At 43.8% G+C, this 12555-nt stretch overlaps 1 protein-coding gene across 2 annotated transcripts in view; it reads left to right on the top strand.

The window, feature by feature from the left end:
• The first annotated feature begins 256 nt into the window (after positions 1 to 256).
• The window catches only part of rgl2 (ral guanine nucleotide dissociation stimulator-like 2), a 28864-nt gene continuing 16565 nt past the window's right edge, over positions 257 to 12555 (top strand). The window contains exons 1-5 of one of the 2 annotated variants that reach the window (XM_071900975.2): positions 257 to 515; positions 2636 to 2805; positions 10987 to 11034; positions 11959 to 12042; positions 12203 to 12369. In XM_071900975.2, coding sequence (XP_071757076.2) covers positions 2647 to 2805; positions 10987 to 11034; positions 11959 to 12042; positions 12203 to 12369 — 458 coding nt within the window. In that variant the 5' untranslated portion in view covers positions 257 to 515; positions 2636 to 2646. Of the gene's footprint in view, positions 516 to 2635; positions 2806 to 8453; positions 8673 to 10986; positions 11035 to 11958; positions 12043 to 12202; positions 12370 to 12555 lie in introns of those variants that run through there. The other variant, XM_078286988.1, reaches the window with a different exon arrangement.

Genomic DNA, 12555 nt, shown 5'->3' with positions numbered 1-12555 from the left:
CGGGCGAGCGCTGCATTCAGGCCGGCCTGTTCAGTTAGGTTCACCGCCCAGAGAGACGAGGCTGTTGCCAAAGCGCTGCGTGTGTGCAAAACATACAGGAACTGCGTCGTCAGAGGAGAGAGAGAGAGAGAGAGAGAGAGAGAGAGAGAGAGAGAGAGAGAGAGAGAGAGAGAGAGAGAGAGAGAGAGAGAGAGAGAGAGAGAGAGAGAGAGGGGCTGCGGGAGAGAGAGAGAGAGAGAGAGGGAGAGAGGTAGGAAGAGAGGGAGTTTGCAGCCTCACCAAAGTGCGCTATCAGCTGCTAAAGGCTGGACAGACGGGCAGTGTGGGGACAGATAGCGGGGGGAGGTGGGGAGGAGGGAGGAGGACAGAGACTCCCTCGTCGTCGGCGACGGTACAGATGGGTGCGACTCTCCTCAGCTGAACCGGTTACCGATCCAGCAGCCATCCAATGCTGTGTGAATCCAGCTGACCGCAGTTGGATACCCAACATCCCGGCGAATGAGACTTGGCTATCAGTAAGTTGCGCTGAATTAGAGCTTCCTTCATCTCTGTTCCTGTCATATCAGGCTATTTGTTCATTTACTCGTCCTTTTTCTTAATTTCCAGGGCCCTCATAACACCGGGTCTCTTACAGTAGGAGCCGCCAATCATAATCTCTCTCTCTCTCTTCCATGTGTTTTTAAACGAATCAGTGTCATTAGGCGCAAACTTTTATAGCCTGCAGACATTCACGGTTTATTCTCATCATGTAGCCTACATTGTGACAGAATCTGCAAGTCAACATAGCACCACCCTATGGCTGGATTTGTTGAATAGAAAAGGAGCATTATGGGGTGTGACTTAACTGTAACCTAGTTACAGTTTTATGTGTGTACACACCTCAGTCATATGGAGGATGTTTGCTTTGGTCAGAGCCAGTGAATAAGTGAATAGCAGGTATTCAGACCTCTAAGAAAACCGTTGGTCAAGACACAAACTGCAATTCCCAATAGTCCATGACTCACATTCTCCCCCCCCCCCCCCCCCCCCCCTATAGGCCTGTACCTTTTTTTTCTCATGCATAGAAATGGTGAGCATGCCAGCTAATCATCCAGAATATAGTTAACACAATTACAATGCTGTCATTAAGTGTGGGCAAGCTAAATGCTTGTGTAAGAGAGGGGGATCAGTAAATAAGTGTTGTACAAGACAGAAATGCTGTAGAGTCGGGGAGCTGCACAGGAGTCTCAGACAAAAGCACAATGGAAAGTTGTTAGTGCCAGCACATTTTTTACATCTCACTTGAGTCTTTTTAGCTGCTGCTCCCATCCAGAGCAACTTACAGTGAGTGAGCAGGCAGGAGTTCAGCACCTTGCTCAGGGACATTTAAACATGGATGGACACATTGGCTGTTAAGGGGAATTGAACCTGTGGACTTTCTGTTACAGGAGCCACTAGCCCACCTGTCAGCCGTGCTGCACATTCTGCTCTACATCCACTGTTATAGTAAAATCAGAGGTCTTTTCAGTGCACACAGCATTTATTTGTGTAGTATGTTATGCACAACCTGCAGAAGCGCAGTGCTGAAACAGCAGTTTCACTGTTATGATTCAGCCTTGCATCATCATATGTGATTCTTTATACTCCAAATAAGCATAGTGGTTATGTGCCAACATCCTCCTCTCTATCTCTCTCCCTCCTACACCTCTCTTCCTGAAACAGTGTTTACTAGATGTCTATCTTCATGGCAATCCAGATACCAAAGAGGGAAAGGGGAAATGGAAGGAGGGGTTGGTATTCAAATCTTGACCTGCTGCAGGGCACCATGAAATGTGTTTAACAAATTAACTAACAAATGGCCTCTATGCTACCATTAGCACAATATACTATTGAATTTGTACGCAAAGGCTGCTGAAATGGTTTGACAGTGAATACCTGATTACCATTTTCACTAGTAACTATATATTGGAAATCAAACTGTCCAAAAATAATCTTTGGCAGGTCCAAAGTATTCACAGGTAGTAAAAAAAGAGTGACTCAAATATTGAAATTAAAGGTATAAATATACAGGTCGAGACTTGAAATCTTCTGTATTATTCCATTAGTCAGTCCATAATGTTGTCATAAAGTTTCAAGTTTGTTTATTTATATAGCCCCTTATCACATGCATGTCTCAAAGGACTTCACAGAGATTGAGCCTAACTAGATCTAACTGATCAACAATCAACCAGAGAACAGCATGATGTAGGACAAACATCAGGAAAAGCTCAAGACACACAAAAGCAGATTTTAGCGAGACATAACAGCCTACCTATTCTACACAGCCTAACCTACCTATAAAAACTGCTGTCGGGTCTCTAATTGCAGTACAGGTTGTCCTATGTTTTTTATTTACCTACATTTGCATTTAACACTGTAGGAATTTGGCCTGATGCTCTTCTCCAGAGTGACTTAGAAGAAGAAGTGCAACGGTAGAAAAAGCTTCAATTGCTACCTCTTCTTTCCTTGAGTACCACTGAGCATGTTAGCTCTCATTCACACCCAACAAACTGTCAAGATGTTTGACTGAATGATTGCATGTGGTTTAGCGTACAACAACATTACTCTCTCTCTTCCTTTTAACCGTTTGCGTGCCTGATCTTTTCTCTCCACACAGCAGCCGGCACCATGCTCCCCCGTAGTATGCGAACAGGTGGTTTCGACCTGCCGGGGGTGGAGTCGAGCGACGTGCCTCTCATTGGCTACCGGCCCTTACCGCCTGACAACGGAACCCCGAGCAGCCAATCAAGGAGAGGGAGCAGCAGCAACGAACCGGACAGTTTGCAGGTGAGAGTGTTTCTTCCCCTCGCCTCAATGAAACACATCCATCATCTTCAGCTTCAACCTGTGCGTGGTAGAGAGCGAGGTGCAGGTACACTGCATTTGTCACAGTTTCATTTTGCAAACTTCTAAGGCAGCACATATTTCGTGCCATAGCCGGACTCCTACCACCCATTTTATTACCTTTTTCTTGGGTTCACACAGTCCGAGCAGTAGAAGTAATTTGACAGACCTGGGAGGCCAGCAGGAGAACCCTTCATTTGTCACGGTTCCTCTGGCTAACACAGCTAACAGTATTTAGAGCGGTCCTCCGTGAAACCATACAAGCAGCGTCCAACTACCAGTTCGTTGAGTAAACAGCAGATGCGGTCGGCTGGTTTTCAGAAAAGCCTGAGGGAATGAAGTCGGTGTGATTCAGAGAGAGAGAGAGAGAGAGAGAGAGAGAGAGAGAGAGAGATGGCGTACAAGGAGGAGAGGGGGGGGGGGGGGGGGGGGGCTTTCCACTGAAACACGTCAGCGACCCAAATGTTATTCCACAAACTGAACAAATTCATGAATGAAAAATAACCTCACATGTTGGTATACACAGACACAGAACAGCGTAATAACATTGTAGTTACACTGCAAAAACGTTCATCTCGTTAAGTCTTTTACACTTGCATGGTGTGAGATCATTTCACTTGTTTCAATGCGGTAATGTTTGCAATGATGCCACTTATGTTAAGGAAATTCCTCTGCATTAAAGCATGTTGCTATACCTGAATTCAGTTTTTGACTTGTATGCAGTTAAATGCAGATAAAGCCTGTATTATGGACTCCACTTTAGCTAAAAGGGAGTAAGTGGACCGGCTCAAGGCACGAGTGATTTTCCCACGATCTTTCACCTCTGTTAATGTTCAATGGGTTGATAGAGAGGTGGGACGAGCCTTATCAGACTGTTTTCAGATGGTAATTGTGTGAATTTCACACACAGTTTGATAATTATTTTACTTCTGTAAAGTCTTAATCAGCTTTACTTTTTAATAAGTACAGCTCAGGACTCATAATTTCTGGTTTCCTACACAGTGTGGGGTAAATGTTTTTGCAATTTCTACAATTTTTTTCCGAACTCCATGATAACCACACTGGCCACAAAACATTTTCACTGAGCCAGACAGCTGCAGATCATCCACTGACCAACTCCCTTGGCCCTTGCTCTCGCTTGACGCAGCCACACATGACCCGCTCACGGGTCTTTGGTGTTACTTCGCACACAGCCTCGAGAAACTCCCCGGGGCTATAAACAGAAGTGGCACTGACTCACTCTCCAGCAGAGCCCACTTCCTCCTCTCAGGTCACATGGCGGCTGCCGGACCTCACCGTAAATAATGTATGTGGCGGTCGGCCGGTCGATGCGTCGTACACCTGCTCTCCCCGCCGCTGCACAAACAGTATACAGTATCATAGGCCGTCCCCAAGGACAGACTGTCAAGTGGAATCCAATACGGCCACTTGCTCATTCTTTAATGAGGGAAACTTGGATGCGGGAGTACGTGTCAGGGTCTGCAAAGCGAAGCAGACATCCTCCGGTGCACAATCCAGCTTTTTAGCTCAAAGCAACACAGTGTGTTCTCGGCTTCGGTTGCACTGATGCAGATGAGCTGGGAGCAGCAGCAACATGTGCAGTGTGTATCAGTGTTAGCTGGTTTTAATGTGAATACTTAAACTGAGAGGTAGACTGTGCCTCTTAAAGGAAAAATCCACCCTGAAACACTTTAACACTGTTAATAAACAGCAATTGGTGATGCACCTTGCATTTCTGAGCCCATTTTGTTGTTTGGTGGTGTAATTTCCTTATTTCCTCTGGATAATTGGCCGTAGACGACATGACATGTCATCAAGATATTTCCAGCACAGCTACAACGAAGTTTGATAGCAGAAAAATGTTCAGCTATCTAAAACAATGGTAAACATCAGGTTTTGGTGTCAGTCCTGCAGAATGGCTTCTTTCTAGAGCCGCCATTTTGCACCAATGTTCAACAATCATACAGGGAGAAATCCATCGTAGAAGAGGAGAGAGACCAATTTCTCCACCGATAGTAGCCTCAATAGACCAGAATGCAATGCAGCCACAAGACATGTTGTGTTTTGAGTAGGGCACAGCTGTAATCATAGACACACTGCAATGTTCACAAACTGACTTGCTAGCTGTATTTATATGTCCATACTCCCACCTCTGATTGAAAGCAACAAGTTAATGCCTGTCTTCTGGGGCTGTCAAAAGGCATTCTGGGAAATGTAGGAAATCACTAACTGAAGTAGAAGTAGATGAGGCAGGTCGAGGGAAAGTGGGCACACCATAAAAGTAAATTACAACAGTTTTATCACAAAATAATTTCTGGAATGCACTGAACCTCACAGATTGATGATATCTAACTGTAAGATTATCTGCGGGTGGATTTTTCCTTAAAGGGGAACAGAACAGCTCTGACCTGAATGCCCCGGGGTCTTACTTGAAAGAGAGCAGATAACGGGCACCAGGGGATACACAGATGAAAGCGTGAGAAGAAGAGCACAGAGAAAGATAGGAAGGAAGGGGTCGGGGTTTGCGCACCACTCCAAAAAAACAATGGTTATCTTTAAATAAAGCTTCAGAAGATATATTTATGTCCCCCGTTTGGAAGGAAGACTTGTGTAAGGTTGTAAATAAGGGCATCTGTTTGCTCAGAGCTTTAGCTAAACAGTGGAAGCACAAGTGCATGGGCTTATTTAAGGAAAAAAGGCTGAGAAATGGTCGTTGTTTGCCGCAGACAAGTGACGGAAGTGGAATGTAAAAGTGTGTAAAGACAGGGGGTGAAGATGGAGAGATGGCTTCCTGCCCGGTGCTGCCCGGCAGTTGACGTAGTCGGTCGGGAGAGGTTGACACAGCCTCGACTTTGTGATGGAAGGAGAAGGGGAAGAAAAATAGCATCGCAACACGAGAGCACGTCCTGCTTCCTGTGTTTGTCCCCACTCATTATGCGCTTCCTGTATGCATCGGGGGAGGAGGAGGAGGGGACTTGAAGAAAAGGAGAGCGGCGAGCCGTGAGAGAAGGTCCCCTCTCGCAAAGTATATAAACACAGTGTTAAATCTGGCAACAATGGATCATATGTGGGGGAAAAAAACATACGGGTTTTGACAAAATCATGGGAGAATCATGGGAGAATCTTGAATTATAGCTGTGGAGTCTTTTGTATTTTTATCTCAGTTTTCTCATGGAGGAAACCTAAAAAAGAAGAAACCCTGGCCTATAATCATGATCCTTATCCTCTAGCCTTTGAGGCAGCTGAACTGCAAATTACGGATCATTTTGAAAAGTTTCCTCCATAGAACGGCTGGTTTCTCTGACCCAGATTCAGCCCGGTTTCGGAAAAACAACTTCAATAGATGCTCCACTGAATATACTTTTATCATCGAGTATCTCAATATATCAGGCTATGACTGGAATAAGAAAATAGACTCAAGGATCAACAAATAAAAGTGTTGAAGGCCATGCAACTAGTCAGTGAGAGCTTTACCTCACCTGAAGTAAGCGCTATGACTGTGGCTGGGGGGGGAAATAACAGTGTCTAAGATATAAACAAGTTATACTTAGACCCACATTTTCAATTCCTGTTTATCTCTTTGAGACCCGCTCGCTCCTCACCGCTGTTGGTTAATCATACTGCTAACTGCCTGAACGCACAGCACAAGCTACACAATAGCGGCTCTGTCTGCAGCACGGATGACATAACATACAAATAATTCCCTTCACATGTTCTCCGTGTTCGCTGTGTGTTTTCAGCGAGTGAGTTGAGCAAAAGGTTCTTAATCTGTTTCTAAAGGTCCAGTCTATAATTGCAGTGTGGCCTCGTTGAAACCCCGTCCTGCCACAACTGTTGGATAACATAGTGATTTATTGGTTACGAGATCTTTTTTTAAATCTCTCTGACATTTATTGTCTGAGATTTTGATACAAGGAAAGACAGTTTTAGACAAGTAAGTGTGAGTTTTACATGTATTTTGAGTCTGTGACAGGAGTTCTTTCTAAATATTGGAGTATAACCGACCTAAACAAAGGTTTTTTCTTATCTATCTAAAAGTCACAGGCCTAGGCTGTGTAAAGATACCCAAAATTTTAATTGTCAAATGAATGTCTCGACTGTGTCTATGAATTTCATTTTTTATCCCTAGTTTGAGGATTGTGTGAGGTTAGCCGTTAGCAGTGCAGGTAAACAAAGCTACATTAACATGCTAACAGTATCTAGTCGAGCAGGGCCTAATTTAGGTGATGTCAGACTTGCAAATATCCTAAGTCAGAGTAAATAAAGCTTACTGTATGTATAGTTTGGCTTCCTAGGATGGGGAACACTAATTAGCAGAGGTGTAAAGTTGTTATTATTACTCTACTTACTGGACTTTCAGAGGAACAGTAGCCTGCTGAGCATTTTTACTTTTACTTCTGCTTTAACTCCTACTTTTATTTACTTATTTACTGGTTTTTAGGTTAAAAAAAAGGAACCATTCCCTGACAGTGACCCACTAGTTAATTTTTTGGGGAGAAATCTCAGGAAAATACACAACATTTTTCACTTGAATGTATCCAAGTGCTTGAATATTTTTAGCTACTTTCTTGACTTTTACTTGAGTAATTTTCTAGACAAGTACTCTAACTTGACCAAAATTTAAAGTAAGTAGTAGCTCTACTTGTGTAAAATATTTCAGCTCTCTTCCCACCTCTGCCGGCACCTGACGTTGGGTGACATCTTCCTTAAACACAGGGTGAAGGCTTTCTCACACCATGGCCTTATAGGCTGGGCTATGTGTTAGCTAACATGCTAATAAGCTAACCGCCCTACACACACAGAGCTGTGAAAGTCTCCACCTGCTAGTAAACCAGACTTCACTCTGCAGTGTCGTTAGCCCCTTAAACAAACAGAGCTTGCTTCCTGGTTTATTAGTTGACTCAACATTTATTACCTCTCATTACAAGGCTATAGGTCACTAGCACATTTGTGTTGAAGCACAGGAAGGCTGACCAAGCTAGCTACTGTCAGATGGAAGCTTACTCAGTTAATTGTTGCTTTGCCTTGCTGTGTTTTTAGCGTAGAATAAAACAGGATACTCAGTCAAACTGGTTTATCTGCATGGGAAGGTCATCTACAAAGGGAAAGAGAGCGGGAGAGAGGAGAGGAGAGATTGAAAGAGAGGGGGTATTGTTCTGGAAATAGCTGCAGGGCTTTGTCTCTCTGTCAGTGTGTGAGTGAATGTGTGTGTGTGTGTTTGTGTGTGTGTATGTGTGCACGCTGGGGGGTCTTAACATGTGTGTACATTGCCTATTTGTATGTGTGCGTGCGTGTGTGTGCATGTGCATGCGCGTGTGTGGAAGGTCTTTATATGTGTGAACAGTGGGTCTGTGTGTGTATTTGTGTGTGTGTGTGTGTGTGTGTGTGTGTGTATGCCTATGTGTGGCTGTGTAAAAGTTAGTCACTGAAAATGAGTGTCTGCCTATCAATGTCTACCTATCCCTCTGTCTGTGTTTGTGTTTGCAGTGTGTGTGTGTGTGTGTGTGTGTGTGTGTGTGTATAATGGGTGTGCCCAGGTGATGCAGGCTCAGAGGGGCCGGACTTAGCTCCCGCTTCAGGTGTGTTTGTGTGACATAGAGCCACAAGAGAAGCAAAAGGCAAAGGCATAAACATATAGAAGTAGGTCAAGAGACAGCCAAGACGCAGACAGCGGTCAAGGAGAGAGAAAGAGAAAGAGAAAGAAGCAAAGACAGATGAGAGAAAGAGGAGAAAATGGGGTTTGCACCTTTCTTGTGAAGATTTCCAGGAAGCTTAGGGATTGCTACCAGTCTGGACTTGCAGAGTGAAAGGTAACTCATGTGAAATTTTGAGTGTGTGTGTGTGTGTGTGTGTGTGTAGGGGTTGATTTCGTGGGATAGATTAGGAGTCACAGGCAGATTTGCATTGAGTGCAGCAGCAAGCAGAGACAGTGGGTAGAAGAACTGGTTTGATACACAGGACCATTACAGAGAAAGAGAGAGATTCAGTGCAATAGGATCCTTTTTGAATGCAAGGGGTGCCTGCTGTGAGTGCTGACCTTTGATCAAGGCAAGTCAAGGTAATTTGAATCAGGTTAATAGAGGCTAACAGATGCTTATTACAGCTAATTACGCCATAGGTTGCACTGGGAAAACAGCAGACCGTAAGCAACAATGGCTGTTGCACAATACAGCTCTACTGGCTGTAGTAAATATGACCTGCTTCTTTGCTTTTAAGTTTTGAACTTGCATGTTGAGCTGAATATGAGAAAAGATCAGCTAAGAGGTCAGGGGACAATGAATGAAACCGGAGAGTAGAAGCAAAGTAATTCACTATCTTTTTTTTGATAAAGTCAAAAGAGTTTAAAACATGTTGTGTTTTATTTTGAGAAGATTTCCAAAGAGTTTCTTGCGTGTTTTGGAGAGGGAAACTGTTCACTCACGAGGCTTACCTGAGCGTAAGTCCGTCTGAAACGGGCCGGTGATGTCATCAGACACTCACGATGACATCACTGTGTTTTTGCGCATGCATTTTTCATCATGGAAAGTCACAGTTTGCGACGGGGTTCGGTGTCAGGAGAAGTGTAAAGTGATATTGATCATGTGTATTAATTAAAGGCGCATTACAATGCCGGGCTGTTAGCCTCGCTGTTGACACACCCCGCTTCGAGGATGTGTTAGCAAAAGTGCTATTGTGGCCCGAGAGAAGTCATCTGGCTCTTATCACTGCAGCTGCTTTGGCAATATTCAAATGTCTCTGGAGTGCTAAGACTCACACTTAACTACAGCAACAGTCCAGTTCTCCTCTCGATTAAAGTGATATGAGTCGTTCACTGTCTATTATACGGCTTTCATTGTGGGATCCTGTTGTCCCAGGACCGTGTGTGTCAATATGTACTGGAAGTTGTTGATAAGTCTAAGCACCAATGCTGCCAAGACAAACTCTTGTACATTGTACTTGGCAAATAAAGTGATCCTGGTGCAACAAAGCAAAAATATTCAGCAGCTTTCAAAATACTGTAGAGTACATGAGTGAATATACTCTAATTATGATGTGTATTTTTTTTTTTGCTTGTTTCTGGAGTCTTCTATTTTCTGGAGTGTGTGTGTGTGTGTGATTTGGAGGTGGGGGGTTCATATGTGTGTGTATCTGATGGTCACAAGCCACTGACAGACACTTAAAGTTCAGTGCCTGCCTTCGGCCTGGCTTGAACCGCAAACGCTCCGCTCACCAGCGCCACATGACCGCAGAGTTGAATGTGCACTTGTGTCTTATAACATCTGGTACTTAAAGAGGATCTCATTCCAGCGGCAAAGCAGGGATATTGCAGTTTGCAGAAGCGCATTCACACCAAGCAGCTGTATCACTCGTTTTCTACTACAGTTCACTCGCTCCACGCATCACATCAACCCTGTTCAGAGATCTGAGTTCAGTCTGAATCAACAGGCATCACTGTAACTGATGATCGGTGGCCATTGGCTTGAGTTTTGTGTTCAGCGTTGGCTTGACTGTGAATCCTCCATTCACCAACACTATGTAACCATGAAAGTTGAATATGCACTGATACATCTCAATATAATTCATATGGAGAACTGGAGTTATTTAAACTCAGGACTGAAGTCACACCAAGGGATTATATAACACAGTATCAACTATTTTACGTGTGTGTGTTTGTGTGTGTGTGTGTGTGTGTGTGTGTGCAAATGTTGTTGTGTTGTGCACTCATTTTGTACATCACAGCAAAGCGTCTGTGCCTAGTAGTAAAAATTGAAGTTTACCTTGGGTGCATCGATTGAAAAACTGATGAAAAACGATTGAATCAGGGGTGAAGCAACCTCACACACCATGAAGTCGGGGCAAAATAGTGTCAATAAGTCATTTCATTTGCTGAGATTAATGCTAAAATTGTTTTTATAAATCGGTGCAAAAAAATGTGCTAAAGTGCAAAAACATCACCAGTGTGACCTGATGAGGCTGTTTTGCCCCGACCACATCATGTGATGTGTTGCTTTACTCCTGATCCACTGCACTAATATAGTGGAATTCCTTTTTTCCTGGACTTAATGCCAGACTAACGCTTACACATTTCTACAGATATGTACTTTTGTATTTACGGTGCCATCCGCTGTGTTTTTTCCTCCTCAGGTAGAGCCCTCGCCGATGAAGACTACGTGGTACTGTCCTCTGGACCTGGTGAGGCCGACTCAGCTGCACTCTGCACCATGCACCGCGGCTGTATAGGGACGCATCAATACAGATACTGGCATCGGATACCCAGCCAATACCCGTCTAAAATAGGGTTACTGTGTCAGGGACTTTCCCCCAGGCTAAAATTGGATACAGAGGGCTGCGTGTAGCATGTGGGAAATCAGTTCAAAGCAGCTTGATTTTCTGCCTTTTTCACACATGCAGGGATATTAGATCACTCATAAAATGGATCATATCTCATTCACTATTGTCTAATGAGCCCAAACTAATGGCCTAAGTCTATATTGTTCGGTAAAAAGATAAGGCATTGGATTGGTACTCAGTGCCGGCCTGTACTCAAAGTTTATAACTTTGAATGAGTACCAGCAGTGAAAAATGGTATTGATACATCTCTAATTGAAACAATCCTAACTGTCATGTGATACAAACTGTGTGCTTCACTCAGAAACAATTTCCTGCCAAATCTTCTGGCTACATAGAGCCAAACAGATTCTTCACTCCTCCAGTTCTTCAAAAAAGTTCATTCTGATTTCAAGCAATCCTTATTATGGGTAAAAAAAATAAAATAATCAAACATGTTAAAGGACTTTGCATGTTGCATTGAACCCAGAGGATGGCACATGAAAGTGTTATACAAAACACTTATTTCTAATTACTTCTTTCCATACAGCACATGAAAAAACACACAAGAAATTAGAAGGAATTAGATGCAGAACAGGCGAACAAAAAAACAAAAATAGTTTGCTCTTCCCTGACTAGCTGTTCTAATGTGCAGCCAAAGCTTTTAATTGGAAGAGATGCTCATCATCCACTCCTTGACTTTGGCCTTAAAGGTATGATAAAACTGAACTGCTTTGGTTTGTTGAGGCAGTTTGTGCTAATTTAACCTGCTTTCTCTCTCCTCTCCAGTCCACTGTGGTGGAGGAAGAGGAGGATGGAGTGATCTACACAGTGGTGGTCAAACAACAGCATGGCGCCCCCACCAGTCCGATGGTAGGAATGCCTCCTCTTGTGCGACTCATTGCATTCTCTCACGACTGCTTGAGACGTGTGATATTAAAAGGCCTTTTATTCACCAAAACATTAACTTTCATTATTTTTCTCTCTCTGTCATTCCTCCTCCCTCCCTCCCTCCCTCCCTCCCTCCCTCCAGTCGGTGGCTTCTCGTTCCCAGGGTGTGAAAGCAGGGACGGAGGAGAAGCTGGTGCTCCACCTCCTCCACTCCTTTTCCATGGGAGACTCCTCCTTCATCACCATCTTCCTCTCCACGTATCGATCCTTCACCTCCACCAAGAGAGTGCTGGACATCCTCATCGACAGGTAGGAAAGAGTCTCCCCTCTATTGTCTATTCATATTTTTTTTTTGTCCTGCACCAGAAGTTTAGTTTAAGATACAAGAAATTAATTAACACAGTAAATTACAAGAAAAGTTGTTGGTTGATAAGACCAGTAGAGAAGTCATCCAAATCCAAACCCTCAGAAGCTGTCAGTATCCATACTGTCTGG

The sequence above is a fragment of the Centroberyx gerrardi genome, chromosome 12 (assembly GCF_048128805.1).
Source record: "Centroberyx gerrardi isolate f3 chromosome 12, fCenGer3.hap1.cur.20231027, whole genome shotgun sequence".
NCBI classification, from domain to species: Eukaryota; Metazoa; Chordata; class Actinopteri; order Beryciformes; family Berycidae; genus Centroberyx; species Centroberyx gerrardi.
This window is presented reverse-complemented; position numbering and strand designations above follow the sequence as displayed.